We start from the raw sequence: 21226 nt of genomic DNA on the forward strand, positions 1-21226 counted from the left end.
AAAACATAAATCTAATAATCATGTTAATGTGTCTCATTTTAAGTTGATCTGCTTTCTGGTGTACATGTAAACACACAGCATCCTCTTGCTGAGAAATACCAGGGTTAAAGTGTATTTTATTTTTCCTAAATCAAGAGATGGTGTGCCAAAACTGAAGAGTCCACTTACACTCCAGATCTGGTTCTTTGCCAGTGAGGTATCGCACTACAGCTTGCAGCTGGCTCAGCTTGCGATGGGCTGGGTCAATGTCCGTCTCACAGTATGTCCTACGAACACATACAGACAAGCATGATAAAAAATGAACAGACGTGTTATGATGAAGAACTACATCCAGCGATGTAGTGTGAAACCCATAATGTCTATGTTTCACCAGCTCTACTCACCACTCACTGGCTATGGTCAGATCTGGAGCCAGTAAGTCATGAAGACCTGAAGCAAAACAGAAAAAAACATATGAGCAAGGAAGAGTAAGAAAGACAGATAGATTGAGACTGAAGAGGGAGACTTACCTTCCTCCACAGAGACGTTTCCTGTGAAGATATACTGTCCATATCCCCTGGTTAACACTATACCCAGACTGTCAGACACAGAAAAGAGATTTATTTTATTTTGCATTATATTAAATGTTGAAGTTTTAGAAAGACAATATACACTGTGACAATATACTGTGACTTTATTGCCACTGGCAGAATGAATCATGCTCATGATAACTATTTTAGGGCTCATAGATTTTTCCAGCTATAAGCATTAGTTGTCACTCTGAGCATCAGTGTTGGCTAGACATAATATCAGACTAGAACAGATCCTGTTAAGTTAAAAGCAATCAGACAAACCTGAATGGCGTCTCATTTAAGATGGTGTAGAAATAATCATTCTTTAAGAACATTGCTCTCCTCTGTGAGAGAAAAAAAGAGCAACAGAGTTTATAAAAATAATAGTGATAGCAGAGAGAACAATAGACAGCTTGTGCAAAAAAACACAAAAGGACTAATAAAATTAAGAAATACAACAGAGAACAAAACTTGAATAGTACAAGAACAGAAAATAAAACCTTGAAGGAAGACAGAGAGGGAAATGTAATCTCCGATCTAATAGTTAAGATATTTCCCTTTGTAAAAAAAGTACTCACTCCTTTATCCACTGAAGTTCTCACGTCTAAAGATAATGTTCCAGTTTCTCCTTTAACCATGGCCGTCCTCAGCTAAAACATAGACATGAAGAGTTTCATTGTATTGTGCTATAAATGCAACCTCACACTAATATACAGTAAAAAGAAAACAGAGAACCGTAAAGGACAGAAATGTCTGTGTTAGTGTGTGTTTCTCACTCTCTCCTCAGTGTCTTCCCACTCCACCTCTGACAGATCAACACTGTTGTAGTTGGGTTTGGGCTTTAGCTTCTTCCCTTCCTTATACTGTCACCCACACATAGAAATGCACAAACGTCATCAACAACAAAATACGTCTTTGGTAACAATTTTTCTTTTTACCTTGCATGGATAAGTAAAGGTGTAAAGTTTGAAATGTTTCTCAGTTCAATATTTCACTGTATAATACAATGTGAGTCTGTACCAGAGGTCGTAGGTCAGGATGCGACAGAATGTAGCCATTGTTAGTGATGAGGTAGGCGTAACCATGGACACCCAACTGAAAAGGCAGAGATCAGACACAATCACACAGAGTGCATCATCAACATCACTGGGGGAGAATCAGTGCGGTATTTTACAGTACAGTATGTTCCAACTTTGTTTGTGTTATAACACAGTACACTGTTTGCTGTGAATGGTTCACCTTGTATCTTGGAGCTAATCTCATCAGTTCTCTTAGGGCCACGTCAGTTCCCACCACTCCCAGTAGAATCCCATGAGACAACTACAGGAAACATACAACAGGTACATTAACTGACAAACAGAGAATAAAATATAAAATTGATACTGAAATGTGATGGTTTGTGTGGATTCTGTATACTTTGAAAATGGGTGCTTACTCATACATATGAAGCAGAAAAGGCATTCATGGATAAAAATGCACAAATTTTAAGTGATGCCTACTGAAAGTAACACTATTAGTGGTGATAAAATTCATACTTACGGTCTCTTTTTTCTTGCTGAATACAGGCATGGCTACAGAGGTCATCAGGAGCAGGCTTTGGGCCTGAGTATTGAACAGCTAAGATCCACACAAACAAAAAATGTTTTTCATCAATATATCAACTTACATTTCACTTTCCTCTGTTAAAAAGCAAAGTTAATTAGCTTATGAGCAAATTATTATAATTAATGAAGGCAGCTGATGAAATATGAGGAGTATTTACCCATGGTGGAAAACAAAGTGAAATGTGAATGCATGGATTGGAAGGCAATATTTTGTTTGGCTAACTTTTCTAAACCAAAGACGTTGGCATTACATTAAGCTAACCAATATTCACTCAAATAAGTTTAAAAATGCTCCTGTAAAATGACTTAAATAGAAAGTAAAGCAGTGGAGATAAGTTTCAAAACTGACACAAAATTAAAAGCCACCTAGCAACTTCAAAGCAGCATGATAACCTTCAGGTTTCTGGGGAAACCTAAACTATTTCACACCACTAGAAACAGTTAGCTGTTGACTGTAAATAAAGGGATAAGCAAGACATTACAGATACTATATACTGTATTTCATAGCTAACATTAATTAAAAGGGAAGTTTAGCAAAGTAAAGTTGTAAAGCTCTTAATATGATTACCTCTTGTGTGCTTGGAAACTGAAGGTGGAGATGGAGGGGAGGAAAGAATAAAAAGCATGAAATGGCAGTGAAAAGATTAGCCACACATGGTGCAGATGAAGAGATACCGAAATGAAGGAGAGAGACAGGGCAGGCAGAGGTGGGCTGGTATGGTGTATGGGTATCTTTGTAGCAGTTCTGTGTGATTGCTAGGATGTTGCTAGGAGATAGTGTTGGTGTCTGGGATGAACTGGATGGAGGGGTTTTGAATGAGAGAGAGACAGACAGACTGCATTTGCTCTGTTGCCATGAAGGAATAAAATTGGATAATAATAGATAACAGAAGATAATAGTGTGTGTTCCCCATCAAGCACACTAATACGAAGAAGTAGACTGACCACACTGTCCATGTAGGCCTCAGTCCATATGATGTCATGATCATGGTTGATGACCATAGGCCGGCTGAGAACATGGAGGTACTCCATAACATTTTCCTGTACGTCAGCAAGTGTGGAAATGTGTGTGTAGTAACCTGTAGTAGACACAAATACATGTACACATTTACCATATATAACAACTTACTGGGATGGAAAACCTTAGGACTCACAAATTTTAGCAAATAAAGTGTTACCATATTATGTTTATCTTTCTGCCTCCTACCTTTGGGTATTATTTTAAGAGCAATAAATTCATTTATCTGACATCAGAAAACCTTGTGGTCCAAACACTAAGCTGTTTTTTCATGAAAAAAACAGCTTTAATCTCCCATCGATGTGAATGTGCTTTTGACGTTTTTTTAAAGCTTGGCTTAGTCTAACGTTTATGGCATTTCTACAAGTGGAGGACAATGACGTCAATGGGATACCTGCAGTGAAGCTGCTCAGTGACAACAGACTACTGAAGCACTGCCAGATATGAATATGTGAAACCCATTTTGCCTTTGTAGAGTCGCCTCAAGAGCGCTGCTGTTATTATTGTTAAGTAGACCTCCTTGCTCAACTAAAACTGAAACTGCATATAGGAGGTTTTTGCAGGAGTATAACAATGAGCATGTTTGTCTGTTTATGACTGATATTTTGTTGTTGGCAAAAGCAACCGCCAGTGCACGCAACAGAAGGGATTGCACCTGTTACCCATTACACACAGACACACACACAGACACACAAGTATGATTTTTTTTTTTTTTTGGCCAGGAATGTGTTTACAGTGTATCTGTGCTTATAATCAGGTATTTAGTCAGGGGGTTTTGATGTGCTCGGAGCAGGATAAAGTGATTATTTTCAGGTCTGAGCTGCTGCATGACCCCATGTAATTCACAAGAGGGCAGCACCTGATACCCTGTTCCACAGCACCACCTGGGAACACCACAGACGGCCAACAGACCTTTTGTCTTGGTAAAAGAAACGGCTTTATTGAAGACTTAAAAAGTTTCATATCTATTTCCCTATTTGTCGTTGCTCAACTTTCCCATCTGTATTATAAAGGTTTCATCTGCAGCAGATTAAGCACTTGATTCCTCCCAAAGACAGCAAACTAAAGAAAAACCAGCTGGTTTTTACCCTTGTTGTTGCAGGCAATCCATTTGACATTTTCGGCAAATGTCATCTCTCTTCCAATTAGATAGGTGAACACTCGAACCTGGAGAGACAGCAGAGAACAGTATATAGTAACATGTGATAAATCACCCCCATTTAATTCTCCAAACAACTTAATACAAATAGTGTAATGTGCTCACAGTACATTTCACTAGTGCTGGTTGTTTGCTCATGCTTGTGCGTGAGAGTGTGTGTCATACCCGTCGTTCTGGCCAGTTGAACTCTTCAAAAACATCCTGGAAGTCCTCCATGGCTCCGTCTGTTATCAGCATGATGGCCTGGTTACACAGGCTGCCCTGGCCCAGCGCTGCGGCCTTAACACACACACAAGCACGCACACCATTTATTTAATCTCTAGACGTTGTGCTTAAGAAAGCAATTGACTCAGACTCATTTGAGTGCCAGCAGTCCTGTATATTGTTAATCGCTAACCATTTCTGTGACTGTTGAGTAACTAACCTCATTGAGGATCTTGAAAGATTCCTTCATTGCATTTTTCACTTTGCCCTCTCCTTTGACATGAAGTTCTTCAACCAAAAGTTTGAAATGCTGGAGACAGAGACACAACAAAGTTTTTCTTTTAAATGGACACTGTCACTAAGCCCTGGATTTTACTCTTAATTTTACTCTTAGTTAATGCAGGTGAATTGGTCACCGCAGAGAAAGAGGGAGAGAGAGATCATGAGGAAGTGAGAGAAAGAGTGTAGAGGAGGGATTATCCCTGGTTCCCTGGCACACTGACCAATTACAGCAAAGTCACTACAACACCAGGACGTAATCAGGATTAATCAACATGCGCACACACAGAGACACAAACACGGACACACACACACACATGCTGTGATGAATGACTACACTGTTGTAGGTCCTACCACTGAGTAGACAAGAGATAGACCAAGCCACCATACAGAATTTGATACCCCCTTACAAATACAAGATAAGTGTAAATTGTTGCTGTGATTATTCTTGTATATGCTGTGATTCTATGCTGTATATTAACAAAACTGATTTTAAAAAAGTTTTTAAACACACATTGGTCTCTGTTAGAGTTTGGGTAAACTCCTTCTGACTTACAGTGGGAGTAAACAAGGTTAATAGTGGTTAGGTAATGTAAGAACTCTTGTATAACAGCCACAAAACTTGAGATTGTCCTCCTGTAAATGTGTGTGTATGCATGTGTTACATGAGTTAATGCGTAAGTATGTCAGCCAACATCTGTAAGCCCATTCTGTTACAGCCTGCCTCTCTAGGCATTCAACCAATCAAATCCCTCGCTGACAGGTCATGTGACCTACTTAAAATTGTCAGCAGCCAGCAACCTTACCTGATCTGCGATGATGTGAAGGGGAGTGAAAGTAGGGCATACATCCAACGCATAACACACACACACACAAGACTGAACAGACTGAGCAGGTGTTGGGACATACAAAACAGAAGAAACAGGAGATGAGGAGGAAAAAAGAGATGAAAACAGCAATAAAACAATGAAATATTCTTGGAGTTGTACATGTAAATTAAAAAAGGTGCAATGGAAGAAAAGAAATGTCAACGATGAAGAAGAGGAGATGGTGCATGATGGAAAGAACTGGAGAAAATATCTGTATTGTTAAAACACTAATAGACAAAGAGCGCACACACACAAGAAACATGACGTGGTTCTCCGAGTTTCATCACTGAATCCTGCAACAAACAGTTTCTCACCCGGGAAAACACAGGTTCACCATGATGTTTCAACTGTGATCTGATGACTGCATAATCTTTGTCTTTGGAGGATTAGCAAGATAACAGCTTACGATTAATAGGTTAACAGAGGTTAAGTGAATTAATTAGCTGTGAGCCCCTGTGTGTGTTTTGTGTGTGTGTGTGTGTGTTACCTCTCTGTTATCCAGATCAGCTTGTACCAGTGTGCCCTTGAAGCAGGGCTCCACGTAACGAACATAGTCACTGTACTGGAGAGAGAAACCACATATACCATATGACTCAATATAATCAATGATCAGCACGATCAATAGTCAACATGATGAACTTAGCCAGTGTCTGATTCTGTGACACAGACACTGATTATACAAGTTTAAAATATCTGAATGCTGTTTATTTAATTTAATTAACTAGTAAATTAAATATGACCTGGTAGTCAACTGATATTTAATTCAAAGTTTAAGATGGGTCAAGTCAAGTTCAGAGCTAAATTACAATATGTTATCCCTCACAAGAAAATGGGATTTAAACCCTTATTTCTGACTGAGGATATCTCATTTCAAAATAAAACTCAAGCACTGACTTTCATTTTGCTGCATGGTCACTCCATTGACCAGAGTGTAGCTTTAAATTCTGTGTAAAAACAGCTTAAGGGCAGCGGATTTGCAGGAGGCGTATGATTACACACACAGTAATACCAGGATAAACCATGCTTATTACACCGATTTGTAGTTGTAGGGCTACGCACAGCCAAAATCCTGAAAAACTGAAAAACTAAATGAATTGAAGTTTTGATGTGACGCCTCTTTACTGTACCTGCATATTTGCTTGACTGATTTGTGTGTTAGGGTGTTAATCTCTATGTCACACTCAACAGGACTTAAACACACACACTAGTGAGTCTTAAACTGCTCACGTGTGTCTGTGATCTTTCCTCTGTGTGTGTGTGTGTGTGTGTACTTACAGCTATGATGTTAACAAAGTCATTTTCTCCCAGTGTGTCCAAGATTGTATTGATGGTGTGTTTGGCTATGGTCAGTCTGAGTCCTTTCATACTGCCACTGACATCCACCACAATTACCACATCTTTAGGAGACGTGGCTGCTTGGATATACCTAGAGAGAGATGTAGGGAGCAGTACAGACCATTTTTAACATAATGTAACCCAACATTGCCATTAACAGAGACTGTATGTTATTTACCAATAATCTAGTAGACAGACAGAGCTGACAGAGTTCAAGCCTTATCCTTTTATTTGTTCCTCTGCTCTTCCATCCGTGCTTCCCTTCATCTCTTTATCACTGTCCCCTGATTTTCCAAGCTCATTAACATTAATGAGATTTCTCCCACAGCAGCTGTGATTGGAAAACTCTCCAGCTCAACACTGTCTTGTCCTTGACTTTCCGCTCTCCAGAGTACAGTATGTTTGTCTGAGAACCAGAGTTCCTGGAACTTAATTTACTGTTTCCGAGCAGTAAATCCAGGTTCTATTTTACTTGGTAGACCTTTTACATGGAAGACACTGTGACATGTCACAGTAGGAAAAGGGCAGGTGTAAAAAACTGAAACTGAAAAAGGGCAGCACAGTGGTGATTAGCACTGTTGCCTCAACAACCCCTAAGGATAAGTGATATATATAATGAATGATTGAATGACACTGAGAAAACTAAACATTTAGACACTCAGTGATGTCTAATGGTGGCTGATGATTGTTGGCACTGAGTTTCAACTGGAGTTAGGGGTTGAGCTGAGTCACTCTGGTTCTTCTGCCATCCTTCAGTGCACAACATTCATAAGGACGGCATCCTGAGAAGCACTATCTTGCTCCTAATGCATCAATAAGGAAGTAGACCTGAGACAGACATGAATATGGACTTACCAATTTCTGTTTCTGGCATCAAAGGTGACCACACCGTTCTCATCTGGAATCCACTGGATCCCTGGAGAGAAAGAGAGGGAGACAGATGGAGAGAGAGAGTGATCAAAAAGTGATGGTCAGATGGCAAACCGCAGCTGCTTGAATGGATGGCTGGATGAACGAATGGATGCAAGGATGGATGGTGACAGACTGTCAAATGAGGGAGTGATGGATGAGCTAGCAGATGAGTAAAACAAGCTGTGTCACAAATCCTCTGCTAATTACTCCTCTCCCTTACACACACACACACACACACACACACACACACACACACACACAGAGGAGGACTCATCAGCAGCCACATTGTGGATGAAACTGAGTCATCACGTTTGACCGACAGTTTCCTGCATCGTCAGTTGCTGTGTAAGTATACTGTTTGGCTTGTGTGGCTTGATGTTTATGCACAGCTCTGCTCTCAGCTCCATGTTGTCTCAACATTGTGCCAACTCTGGAGAAGATACTGAAAACTGATACTGATACTGAAACGTGTGTGCTGTCCTAAATGTATACATACCTGGGTACAGCCTGAAGAAGCCTGTGGCGCTGCCAAAGTACTGCCATGTGAGAGTTGGATCTTTCTGGAAGTTATCGATGAACACATCATTCAGAGCCTCAGACATGAAGACGCCATTAACAATGTCTGGATCTGCAAAAAGCGAGAGGAAGAATAAAATAGATATTCTACAGGTGATGTGCAAGGGAATGCAGGCTGCACAGTGTGTGAGTGTTACCTCTGTTGTAGACATTAGTGGGGACTTGTATGTTACTCTGTTGTGTATTGACTGGCAATTTATTGAAGTGTTCATTTTCCTCCAGGGGGAATTCTCCTCCTAGCGGCACTGGGTTCCCATCCTCATCCACCGTGTTGATCAGCATGGAGTTATAATAGTCAAACTAGGTGGAAAAATAACAGATATGACTTTATATAGAATATATGATGAAAAGTTGAGGACAGACAGTACAGTATGCAGGTGTCATATAGGCTTATGTTCAACACAGTGCAGTGTGTAGTGTGCAGATAAACTTTAATCTTCTTATAGCTTGATGAGACTGTCTACACAGTTTGTAGACACTACCAAATACCATGAAGAAAGGTCATCAGTACAGAGCAAACAGTGTGATGAGGGTACAAACCAGAGGTTACATGCTTTTATTGTTAGAGTAAGAATGTATTTTACATTCAAAACTCACAAACTGTACAGAGGTGAATATGATACATATGTAAGCATAGTGTCGCATACCTCCATTGTGTCATTGTACTCATGGTAAAGATCAGCATCCTCCGCTGCTTCTGCTAACCTCTGCGATAAAACACAACTGATTAGGGATACAGTCTCCCCATGTAGAAAGAGTTATGAAGTCCATTGTTACACAAGACTGAAACAAGGTCATGTCTGCAAAACTAGTTATCATAAAGTGTGTGTGTGTGTTTGCTTTAACAGAACAAACTCGTACCTTCACAGACTTCATTTTCCTCCCAAGCATCTCCTCCATCTCCTCTGCAAACTTTTTCACCAGCTCCTCTCCATCCACCTCTTCTATCTTCACCACCCCCTCAACATCCTTGTATTTCTGCAAAACATACACACTTACTTTTATTTTATTTTATTTTTTTTTACATAAGAATATGAAAAACAAACACAGAGACACCACACATAACCATGCAAGAGAGACAGACACTCAGACAGGCTGCACTCTTGACACACACACACTCACATACACCACACACTTACAGTTTGTAGTACAGATGGGGCTCAAGCCCTGACTTGATCCCCTCCCAAGGCCCCTTCCCTAATCTGTAATATGACCATCCACTGCACGCTGCGCCTCCTGACTGACATCTGTGCATGTTTTCATGACTGTATTGTGTTTTTTAATGGCTTAATCTATGGGTTTATAAATCATTCATATTTTTCATAATGATGGAGTTAAAGGCATCAGTGAGAGAGGAATCTTCATAATGATTTTTGTTTTTACACCAATTACAACCACTGCCTTCAAAATGATGAATCCACAATTAAATAACTGACTGACAAAATAAATAAAAAACTTCACCATAATAAAAATACACTCTACAGCAATAGAATAGTACTTCATGTTAATGATAACATATAAATCTTTTAATTATGATGGAAGTTTCAGTGAAATCATGCTCGATGCAAAATCACCAGAGAACTTGGAAAGAAATAGTCCAAAATGAAATGTTTCTAATTCAAACTGAACTGACCAGGTCTCAAGCAAATAAAAATCCATTCAGTTTTGGACAGAGAGTTTGCTTTATCAAACTCATATAGGTGTTTTTAATTGAACTAAATGTACTTCTCTGGCTTCTAGTGGCCGGTGCATCTGTTCAACATATGCTATTCATTTACACAGCTACATAAATGTAATTTAAGCAATCCCATGCTGTTGTTACCTGTGGACTGAAAAGTTAATTTCCTGCAGTAATGATGGACTCATTTTCTATTTCAGTAAGATAATTATCCTTTCCTAAGCACATCAAAATCTCAAGGAAATAGGCTTGCTAATGGAAAGTCTCCAGTTCCCAGAATCCCAGGCAGGTAAAGAAAAGCCCTTTCACAACTCAGTTACAAATTCTGGCAGGCTGTTGGCTAAAAAAATAAATTGTAACAATTTTAAAAACTTTGACAAAGAACTAAATGTCCAATTTGTTATTCAAAGTAAACTAAGATACATATATTTTCACTTCAACTGATGGTGCTTTTCAATTTCTTTTATATGAGAGAGCAGGCAGACTAAATCACACAGATAAGAGAGACAAACAGATGTAAAATAGAGAAAGAACAATAAAAAGCTTGTTTAGAGCCAACAGCAAATAACCACTAAGTCCCATTTGCAGCAAAAGTAAAGCTCAAACATTTTGAATATGTTATCCAGTTTACTCAGGCAAGAAGACACGGTCACTAAATGTTCCACAGATAATGAGAAAGCCATTGATTAGACAGAGGTGGATGATTAATGGCTTCTTGTTGTCGAGATTACACTAATGCATTGGGTGTTTTTTACACACCACTGGCTAAATTAAAGGACAAAGTCTGCAACTAGAAGACATATGTCTACTACTCTAACTGAGAGTGTTACTAAAGCAACTGCTACAACTACTACTCCTGTGACAACTGTAACTACGACTACAGTACCATCACTTTTATTGCCACTATTTCTGTGGCTGCTTGATCACGTTCGTCAGTATTTTACATCTTCTGGTTCTCCCTTTGGAAACTTGTGTCTACAAAATAAATATTGAGGTTGTTGGGAAGAAATCTGTGCAGGTTAGTTATATGTGGAGCTAGTTTGGGGGATGTTTCATGCTATACAACAGCAAAATTGTGTGGTAAAACAAAGATACATATACACTGTGGAGGATCAGTAGGTGCATGTCTTTGTGAACACAGTCTGTGTGTGTGGCAGATGGTGAATGGGCCTGCTAGGGATTCTACAGGGTGGCATGCAGAGAGAGACCGCACATCCTAATTACTAAAACACACACACAAACATATCCTCTTCTAGAGTCTGTGGTAAGTAACACAAATATGAGCACAATTTAAATCAGTTCAGTAGGCTACAGTATATCTGCATGACATTGTACTGTTGTAAAGCACAACATTAAGGCATAATGAATACTTTAAAAAAGTATGTGTCCATGTGTGTGTGCCTGTGCATATGTGTTTGTATTCGTAAAGTGTTATTTGAATTAAGTGTGTCATCAGATTGGTCTCTGGGCCATGTGCAGATGTTGTACAGCAAATGTATGCCATTCAGTCGTGTTCTTATTGGCTGATGGAGCAGAGGGAGGTGGGGGAGAAGGATGAATTCAGACCCCACCCGTCTCAGTCTGATGTGATGATGTTATGTGTACTATATCCCACTCTACAGTACATTTGTCTCTCTGCATTTAACTTTGTTTTTTCAATGCTGCTCCCTGTCTGTATCTTTGCAAAGCCCAACTGTAAATTAAACATTTTAATCTGTGGAAATGAGAAAATGACTGTAATCAGATGGCATTGTGAGGTCTAACGATCTGCTGAATCTCTAGATAGCTAGTAATATATTGAGACTAGAAAGTGTAAACTGAGGGCACAGCCCCAATCTATCTCTCTACATGTACCTTCTCTGGTATGGCCAAATACTATATGTTAGGGATAATCAATCACAGGGATTAAGTCCCCTCCACAACCATCATCACTTTCCCTCAGCATCACCAATTGTCTGTCTGAGATTCACTGAAACACAAAATGATACATCTTAAGCTGCCATAAAACACATTAAATTGATAAGATGCCCTAGAAATGTATGTGTATGTGCAGCTGATTTTAGCATGTGTGTGTATTTGTGTAAGTGTTTTATTTGTTCATGTGTGGATGTGTGTGGTCTCTTACCTTCTGTAGTAGTTTAGCTCCAGAGTATTTGGCGGACAGGGCAGTGATCTCTTTGCCAAAGGACACGGCCCACTGCTGCACCCTGGACACAGAGGAAACATGATCAGGGGCAGATTCTCAAAACCGTTAACACTGTTCCCATTGACTGGTACCCATCCTTTCTATTTGGTAATAATGTAGTTCAAAATGTTGCCGAGCAATTAATAAATGCGTACAGCGATTGTAATGAATGGATTCTCTGCAGGCCACACAGTACAATAAGTCATTATTTACAACATTTTCTATAAGGTCGTCTGAAGAAAAAGGTGCCATTCGTGTTACCTAGGCATATTACACAAACAGTAAAAATGATTTATATACCCAGAAGCAAGATTCACAATTGAATCACAAATCTTGTGTTATGCTTGAAATATAGGGGCTAATGAGACAGTATGTATTGAAAGTGTGCAGCCAATCATGTTAAGAGGTTACCTTGCATTCACCAATAACAGATTAAAACAGATTACCGTGAAGGTGACAGTAAAAGCTGACAGGCTGCCAGGTCACGGGGTAATTCTGCTCTCAATAACATGTAGTAATTCTACAAATCCTCCATGTGAATGCAGCCAAGGTAAGGTAATAGAGGTTAGAGAGTAGACAGGATGTGACAGATGGCTCAACCTATGGGGAGTCAGCCAGCTCGCTGCTAGTTAGCAGGCAGGGTTGTAACAGCTAGCCTGCCAGCCTCGGTACTGAAAACTGGCCGGTCATTTTTTGACTTGTTGATAAGTTCATTGCCAGATATGAGAGTGTGTTCATTCTAAAATATGAGGATTGAGAGTGCAGAAGCTGTCCTGTATTATAGATACTTTTCTTAAAAGCAGATTAAAAGGTTTTGTCCCATAGACATTTTGAAATAAGTCAGATCATTGTTTCATGACAGTATTAAGAACTTTCTAAACAATGACATGACATTCTAATGACATTCATGATATATACATTATATCATTCAAACATCAGATTTGCTCTCCAAGAATTGTGGTTGTTGTTGAAATATCTTAATACAGTTTCCATTAAAATTCCAGCCAGTGTCAGTGTGTCGTTGCTGTTGATGACCCATTGCCAGTTATCTGTTTTCACCTCAGAGGCAAAGGATTTGACCTTCTTGGCCTGAAATGTCCCGGTCATGGCCCCCACTAACTTCCAGAGCCAGAGGGGGCCTGCTGCCAAATCTTCCCCAGGCAGAATGAAGGACTTTGGGATCAGTGACCTGTGTTGGCCTGCTGAACCCTGCTGTCTCTGGGGCTTTAATCCCCTTCAGTCATTCCTGCATGTGCAGTGTCAACACACACTCTAAGAGCTGTATATGTCTAAAACTCACATACACTAACTATATTCCAACACGTTTTATGATTTTGGCTGATAAAGCTGTATTACAGTATGTATAGCCACTGATGTTCACATTCAAACACAAATTTTAACAGCATCCAGTCAGTGCAAGCATAAAAACAATGCTGTGTATTTGTCTGGGTTTCTCTGTCCCTCTCAGCCCCCTCCACGTTAACACACACAGACACACAGTTAATAGGCTATTATGGACTGACAGCACTCTATCGATCTGTTAGTGTTTTTAGTCAGCAGGAGGTCTGAAAACTGTTCAGGGGAAAAGAGCTTCGCCTAGCTTCCAGAGAACAAACACAGCATTTCATTCCCAAAAGAAGCATTCGGCTGAGAAAAACTGACCACTTATCTTACAAAAAGAGAGCGCTGAAAAAAAATATGAGTTTATTGCTTCTGTAAAAGCCATCTTGTTACACACACAAACACACACACACACACACACATATATATATATATATATATCCATGTTGGTGGCTCTGTAAGGCACTCTGGTGCACTAAATGTTAACGTTGTTGAGCTGACATGTCCACAATGACAATGTCAACATGTTGATGTTTTACCGTGGTCATCATCTTAGTCAAACATGTTCGTTACTAAAGTACAGCTGAGGTTGATGGGAGGATCTTTACTGTATTTGGTAATAAACCAAAGTACTGGACTAAATTTTGACCTGATGATAGTGCTAGATGAAAAGACAATTAACAAACAATATTAAACTTATGAAAGCCATAGACTTCATCAAATAGGAATCATGAATGTCTGTGCAAAATTTCATGGCCATGAATCAAGCAGTTGTTGAGATACTTCAGTCTGAACCAAAATGGTGGACCAGACAACAGAAAAACATTGCCATCCCTAGAAAGTTTTCAGTCATGTAGCAAGTGTGTAATTGTGTATTCTAAATGTCCCAGTTTACTATGGCATGGTGAAATGCCCATTAGTATTAAATTGATAATAACTGGATTAAATAAAACATAAATTCAATAATAAACCAGAAGCATGATCACCATTATTATATTTCTATTGTGGGATTATTAGCCAAATTTATACATCAACTTCAATTTATTTGGCTGTAGCTGCAGAAAGGCTGATAGTTTGGCAGTTAGCGATACCCCACAGGTGCCCATATGGCCCATATGTATCTGTGTGGAGAATCAGCCAAAATAGAAAGAACATTATTGACTCATCCATCTGACGTGCGGCTTCGAGAAGGGTCACGCTGCATGTAGGCTTGCCGGGGTGTCCACATGGAAATTACCTGCCACAACTGGTGATGTAATGTCTTAATACAGCACTAGGTTTGCGGTTATCTAACTTTTATTTACCGCTATGCAGCAGCATACTGTGTCCCATTGTTAGTGAGGATGCAATCATAGAACACAGGTGAATAAAATAATAGTATCTGATGTCAGTGCCTTGTAAATCTTCATTTATATCTCTCATGTAAATCAATATACAGTAGTGATGAGAGTGCAGGTGCAAATAAAATGAAGGAGAAGATTTTTCTGCAATTTTTCATGCCTTGATAAAATGTTAGTGAAAAGGATTGTCTAGTCAAGTCAGTCAAGTTATGATCTTTGCAATAGATTTATGAGCGATCACATATTTAAAAACTTTATCTGTTGTGCATGAAAAGCAGATGAAATGTACATGTACAAATGCATCTCTCACAAAACCTGGATTAACATTAATGGTGCCTTCGTCAGTCTTATGCCGTGGATACAACAAAATGCAAAAAATTGTTTTTTTCAGTGTCTTCCATGAATATGTAGCTTTATACTGACATCCAAACCTGAACTGACTGAAGTAGTTCCTCCTGATAGTAAAAAGTCAGTGTGAGGGGTTTTCCAGCGCAACTGTACTCACGTTTCTGGTGAGATCTTCATCTGGCTGTCGACCATCAGGCACAGCGAGCTGAAGAGGATAATCCACATCAGCATCATCAGCTTCCCTCTGTGCGGCCCACTTCTCTCCGATTTATGGGCATTCCCGGCGTTTCCCGGACTCCAGCAGTTCATCCCTGCAGCTGCTGCGATCTGCATCAGTCCAGAGATTGTTGTACGCTGGATCCAAAAGGAAAGGATGAAATGAGGACAGTGCAAATTGAGATTAGAAGCGCTCAGGTCACAGTGCAAACAAGGGAGCATAAAGGTGCAATGTACTAACTGGTGACTGTCATATCATGAGGGGGATTGTTGATGGTGCCTTGGTTACAATCTGTCAGGGTTAAGGGATCATCAAAAACAACCAACAACTACTGAGTCTATATAAACTCTCTCTCTGGTATCCTTCATTATTCAGTCTAAAGAATTATACGCTACATACTGTTGTTAGATTAAAAAGAAAGCATAACCTGAAGTTCACCATCTAAAAGTACAGGACCATGTCTGTGCAAGTGGTACAACTATGAATGAACACAATATAGCAGACTTGTTAGCAAACAGTCACCTCACTCATTCAGCAGATACATAGCAACATTAGCATTCATTTACTCATATTTCTGGTCATCTGGGGAATTTAAGTCCAGCATTCACTCTTGTTTCAAATCTATTTTTGCTCTCCACCAGGTTCTGAGGAAAATATCTGGCTCTTTAGCTGCTAAATGCTCCACTATGCTAACCAGCCAGTCACTAACTTTGTCTTGTTCACGTTTGGTACTAGGCAAGTAGTGTACAGTGGCTTTGAAGAGCTTTTTCTTTGAAAATAACTACCTGCTGTGGCATGGGGAAATCTACCACATTTTGTCAACTTGCCTGGTAAAGTAATTGTTACAAAAAAGTAAGGGTCCATTTGAGTTTTCTGAAAGGCATTGTTCAAATCTTGAGACTGTCCAGAGACTTGAAGGGAAGCTGAATTTGTCACTGAGCAGTCTAAAATATACAAGGATTCATAACGACATGGAAAGAATCTGTGACAGTCTAAATGCTGCTCAGGAAGAGCCAAGGACCCAGAAAGCTCAATGACAACATCCGACAGCAGATAAAGCTTGTCATCCTAAAAAGAGTCACAGAATTAAGACTCAGCTTGGCTTCCAGGAATGACACTGAGAGGCCACAGTCATTAAGTGGAAAGACTTAAGAGCTGGTTTTCTTGTGAGACAAAAGATTGAAACATGTGCTATCCAGAAATGCAGGATGCTAATTTAAAAGAAACGCAGGCCAGAGCCTAAAAGTGGGTTGCAGGAAGATTAAAATACTTCTCTAAATTATTGTAGACAGAATGGCACAGAGGATTACTCACTATGTCATGTTGTCAAGGCTTTAAAACCATCTCTTTGAGGCATGTGGATCTTGAGAGAAAGTTCAAATATGTCTGATAGTGAATAAAAAGTGTCTGACCGATGATTTGATGTCAGCTGAGCTGCTTATCCCGGCATACAAAAGATTCTAGAGAGCATTTGTCTTCAATGTCAAAGGTCAGTTCTGCACACCAGGAGTCACAACGGAGTCTCGCCATATTCCTACACCTCCCTCTCCATGCCTCTTAATCCTATTTCTCCTCCTCCCATCATCCACTTCTCTCCTCCATGCCCCCTCGCTTGGATCTACAGGATGCCGGGAAGGGTCAGGATGTCCCGTTAAACTTCTTTCTTCACACGAGTTTAGTCCTTGTTGTCAAGCAGTGTGGCATTCCCAAGGCAGGACACTGCCAAAAGAAATCCTGCTGCAACTTCAGATTTTCCTGCCGTCCCTTCTGCTGACTTCACATCCTCGTGGATCCAAAACCAAAATCACGCAGTGCTGGGACACAAATACACTACGGGCTGGAGAGTAAGATGGATGGAGTGATGGATGGAGGGATAATGGAACTTCCTCTCTCTCCAGCATATCTCTTCCTGCTCGCCGGCACCAGTTTATACCATAATCCAGGCAGGATTAAACCCCTCCTCCCTCCATCTCTCTTTTTCTCTCTCCATCCCTTTCACTCTCTCTCTCCCTCTCTCACACACAGGAACACAAACACTATCTCGCACTATCTCTCTCTCTCTTGCCCTTATATTCCTCTGATGCTCTTTGACCTACTGTCTTTCTAGTCCTGGTTTCTCATCAGGCTTTTTTTCACCTCTTCTCCATTCTTACCCTCTGTTTCTCCCACTTTTCTGCTTAATCTTTCTCCATGTGTCTGTTGTTACTCCGAAAGGGATGGAGGAAAAGGTGTCTAGTTACATGCTAGTAAGAATTATCTTAAGTTGTTGGTCAGAGGGGAGAAGGGGTGGGGAGAAGGGCAGAAAGACTGAAAAGGTGAAAATGGAAGAAAATGGGAGGATTGGAGGAGGAACAGAAGAAAAGAGATATAGAGCAAAAGAAGAAGAAAGAGAGAGAGTGTCCTGGTGGGATGAGAGTCGTGATAAGAGGAGGAAGACATGCTTTACTGTCACTATCATATAATAGAAACACACTGAGACACCTAGTGGACGCACATTGCCTCACACACATGCATGCACAGTACACACACACACACACACACACACACACACACACACACACACACTCACCCAGGTGTAATTAATGTTAAAAAAAAAAAAAAAAACTCTCTGTGTGCTTGGTTTCTCTACCTGAGTCTGCCTATGTAACACTTAAGGAAGAAATATATCCTTTATATACATCTTTATTTTAACTTTTGATTTGATTTTTTTGCTGCTGTGTCAGAGTGAAATTTGAGAAATTATTTCAGGAGTGTTGTTGAGAATAGCAAAGGTGTCTCACCTTCTTTCATCCATCCGACAATTTTGAGATCAACCTCATGGCTACAGACAACAGACAGTTGTGCTCATGCTTTGTATGAATTGTTTGGATAAGTAACCTTGTGTTTTTTGCTCGGCCTAAAACAGCACACCACACAGCCCAGATAACATTTAAACAATATGAGAGTAACAGCAGAGACATGACGCTGAAATGACGTCTGGAGCTCAAATGGGCTGTCTGCTGCTGGGACTATTAAGCTACATTAAACTAAATATCAGGGATGCACAGTCAGACATACACACACACACACACACACACACACACTCCTACGTAGTTATGCACTAACACACATACACACACTGGACACACACAGTCCATGCAGTGTGAGGTAAATTCAGCCAACATGTGTTCAGATACTGTAAGCATGCACATACACACACACACACACACACACACACACACACACACACACACACACAGAGTAAAACATCTGCTCATGCTGTTATGGAAATGAAAATACAGTAAAACAATCAGGCGCACGCACAAAAAGTCATACTGCTGCAGTTACTGCAGAGAGAGTTCAGATTAATGACAAACAGCTGAGACTGAAACAAACACAGGCAATGTATATCCACGCACACACCAGCAGTGTGTAACAGCTGTGTTACTCCTCCTCCCCCACTGACCCAGATCACTGATGATGGAGATGAAGTCTTAGCCCCTTCTCTCCCTTCCTCCCTCCCTCTAACATGGATGAACTCTTGATTTTTTCATCAGGAAAGAAACAGTGAATTTTCTCTGGATGCCCTTGCTAAAAATTTAAATATGCTGCTGACATTAATGTAAATAAAAGCTGTTATCTTTTATTGATTCACCCTTTATTAAATCTATACCAATCACATAAGGAGGGACTGTTGTCCAAAGACATACAAGTCAGTTGGACAGCCTGCCTGCAGGTGTGAATGGACAGATAATCTGCAAATGTGGTTCCCTACTTCCTGTCTGATACATGATAGAATTAATTGAGTGAATTTCAAAGTGTATGCAAAGCAACATACAAATACTTTTTACACACTCACAATTATTTGCAAAAAAAACACTTATACCAGGTTGCTACTCTGTAAAAACCCACAAGTTTACAATGAACAATTGCAACAGCCTTTATAGTCCAGTAAATCCATTTTTAGTACAGCAGTGGTGCAAGAATATATACTGTAGTTTAATATAGCAAAATAATACAAGCTCCATAAATGCTCTGTAAAAGAAATGCGTTGTCTAAATTTGCAACCTGCTAATCTTTTTAATGAGAAACTTATCTGTTATCTGTTATCCTACTTTCATCTCACTTTTTATATTTACTGTGCAGTTATTTTATCATTTATGTGCCTATCACCTTGCATAGATGTGAACTTACAATAGCACCGTGGCATAAAGAAAAGACTGAGCATGCATTGTCACTCACCTGAGCCTTTGTGGAGATTAAATATGGTTCCAACTTGTCTTTAAACTGAATGTAGAAGACTGAAAAAATGAAAAAAGATTCTTAAAATGCAGGTTGAACACAAATCACTCTGATGTATGAACAAAGGTTAAAAGCAGTTTTAAAAGTTGCAAAGACATTACTACTCAATAAAAGTGTCTTCTGATTTATCAACTCATGAACTTTTTGTTCAATTTGATGCTTAGTTAGTTCAGATGACTTTTACGGACATCCTCCATCTGAGAGTACAGCGATACAGTGGCGACAAAGGCGGTGGGTGAGTCCCTGTACAAACTGGACCCCACCTCTCTCGGCATGAACACACACACACACACACCAGAAGTCATTGATTAGTCTAGGCCAGGGCTAATAGTCAGCCCTTAGTTTTAGCTCCATCAGCTAAACCAGTGGTCTGTAACCTCTGAGTCTCAGAGGAGAGAGAGAGAGAGAGAGAGAGAGAGAGAGAGAGAGAGAGAGAGAGAGAGAGAGAGAGAGAGAGAGAGAGAGAGCACTCAAAACAACACATTTCTGTAATGCTTTGTATATTCGTGTACATGAATTGAAGTTAAACGTAATGCAAGTTGCGTTGGATAAAAGCATCCGCTACTGTAAATAATGATGTTAATTACTATGTATGACACAACAGTGTTTGCTGGGGAGAGGAAACAGGAAGGAAGGCAGACAGGGAGAGGCAGCCAAATTCCCCAACAAAAAACAGGACAGCAGATTGACTGGACTCTGATCATTTCACGCTGTGTTTCCTACCACTTTTTTTGTTCCCAGCTGTTATTATGGAGCCATTAACAGCCTTGAACACAACACAAACTGGTACTAATGGACTGATAAAACAATATGTCACACACAGGCAGCAAAGCACACACACACATACACAGAGAGAATATCACAAATTCACAAAGATAGTGAAAATATAATACTAAGAGGTAAAACACTAATCTTGATTTTCTTTTACTAACAGCAGTCTATTTATCTACAGAAACATACTGTATGTACACATGGGGAAACATCACCATTGTCCAGATAGTCTGTGGTCGCCACAGGAGACCAGCTGATGACTCTAATCGAGGGGGTCACTTTCTATAGATCAGTCATTCCATCAATGAATCAGTCAGTTGTTATTTGTGATTTGTTGTCAGTTCATTTCTTCACAGCTAATTAGTGGCATTGTTGCAATGATGCCGTGAAAATGTAGAAAAAAAAACATCAATGAGAAAATGCATTTATTTCTTCTTTTGCAGTGTCAAATAATAAAAACTTGGTGTTACATACTTTGCAGGGAGTCTTGTACTGGAAAAAATAGGATACATGCTTTTTATCTCCTTTAATGTATGTTTGCTATCTTATCCATTTGCA

At 39.8% G+C, this 21226-nt stretch overlaps 1 protein-coding gene across 2 annotated transcripts in view; it reads right to left on the minus strand.

The window, feature by feature from the left end:
• Nucleotides 1-18224, minus strand: part of cacna2d4a (calcium channel, voltage-dependent, alpha 2/delta subunit 4a) — a 78958-nt gene extending 60734 nt beyond the window's left edge. The window contains exons 1-23 of one of the 2 annotated variants that reach the window (XM_018693605.2): nucleotides 16931-18224; nucleotides 15557-15753; nucleotides 12311-12392; nucleotides 9369-9485; nucleotides 9155-9214; nucleotides 8645-8807; nucleotides 8428-8559; nucleotides 7875-7935; nucleotides 6960-7110; nucleotides 6172-6246; nucleotides 4757-4846; nucleotides 4498-4611; nucleotides 4262-4340; nucleotides 3101-3234; nucleotides 2091-2168; nucleotides 1791-1871; nucleotides 1572-1646; nucleotides 1328-1414; nucleotides 1130-1201; nucleotides 834-895; nucleotides 510-577; nucleotides 384-429; nucleotides 169-266 (exon numbers count right to left, since the gene is read on the minus strand). In XM_018693605.2, coding sequence (XP_018549121.1) covers nucleotides 169-266; nucleotides 384-429; nucleotides 510-577; nucleotides 834-895; nucleotides 1130-1201; nucleotides 1328-1414; nucleotides 1572-1646; nucleotides 1791-1871; nucleotides 2091-2168; nucleotides 3101-3234; nucleotides 4262-4340; nucleotides 4498-4611; nucleotides 4757-4846; nucleotides 6172-6246; nucleotides 6960-7110; nucleotides 7875-7935; nucleotides 8428-8559; nucleotides 8645-8807; nucleotides 9155-9214; nucleotides 9369-9485; nucleotides 12311-12392; nucleotides 15557-15732 — 2101 coding nt within the window. In that variant the 5' untranslated portion in view covers nucleotides 15733-15753; nucleotides 16931-18224. The remainder of the gene's footprint in view (nucleotides 1-168; nucleotides 267-383; nucleotides 430-509; nucleotides 578-833; nucleotides 896-1129; nucleotides 1202-1327; nucleotides 1415-1571; nucleotides 1647-1790; nucleotides 1872-2090; nucleotides 2169-3100; nucleotides 3235-4261; nucleotides 4341-4497; nucleotides 4612-4756; nucleotides 4847-6171; nucleotides 6247-6959; nucleotides 7111-7874; nucleotides 7936-8427; nucleotides 8560-8644; nucleotides 8808-9154; nucleotides 9215-9368; nucleotides 9486-12310; nucleotides 12393-15556; nucleotides 15754-16930) is intronic. The other variant, XM_018693606.2, reaches the window with a different exon arrangement.
• Between the last annotated feature and the right edge of the window lie 3002 nt (nucleotides 18225-21226).

The sequence above is a fragment of the Lates calcarifer genome, linkage group LG18 (assembly GCF_001640805.2).
Source record: "Lates calcarifer isolate ASB-BC8 linkage group LG18, TLL_Latcal_v3, whole genome shotgun sequence".
NCBI classification, from domain to species: Eukaryota; Metazoa; Chordata; class Actinopteri; family Centropomidae; genus Lates; species Lates calcarifer.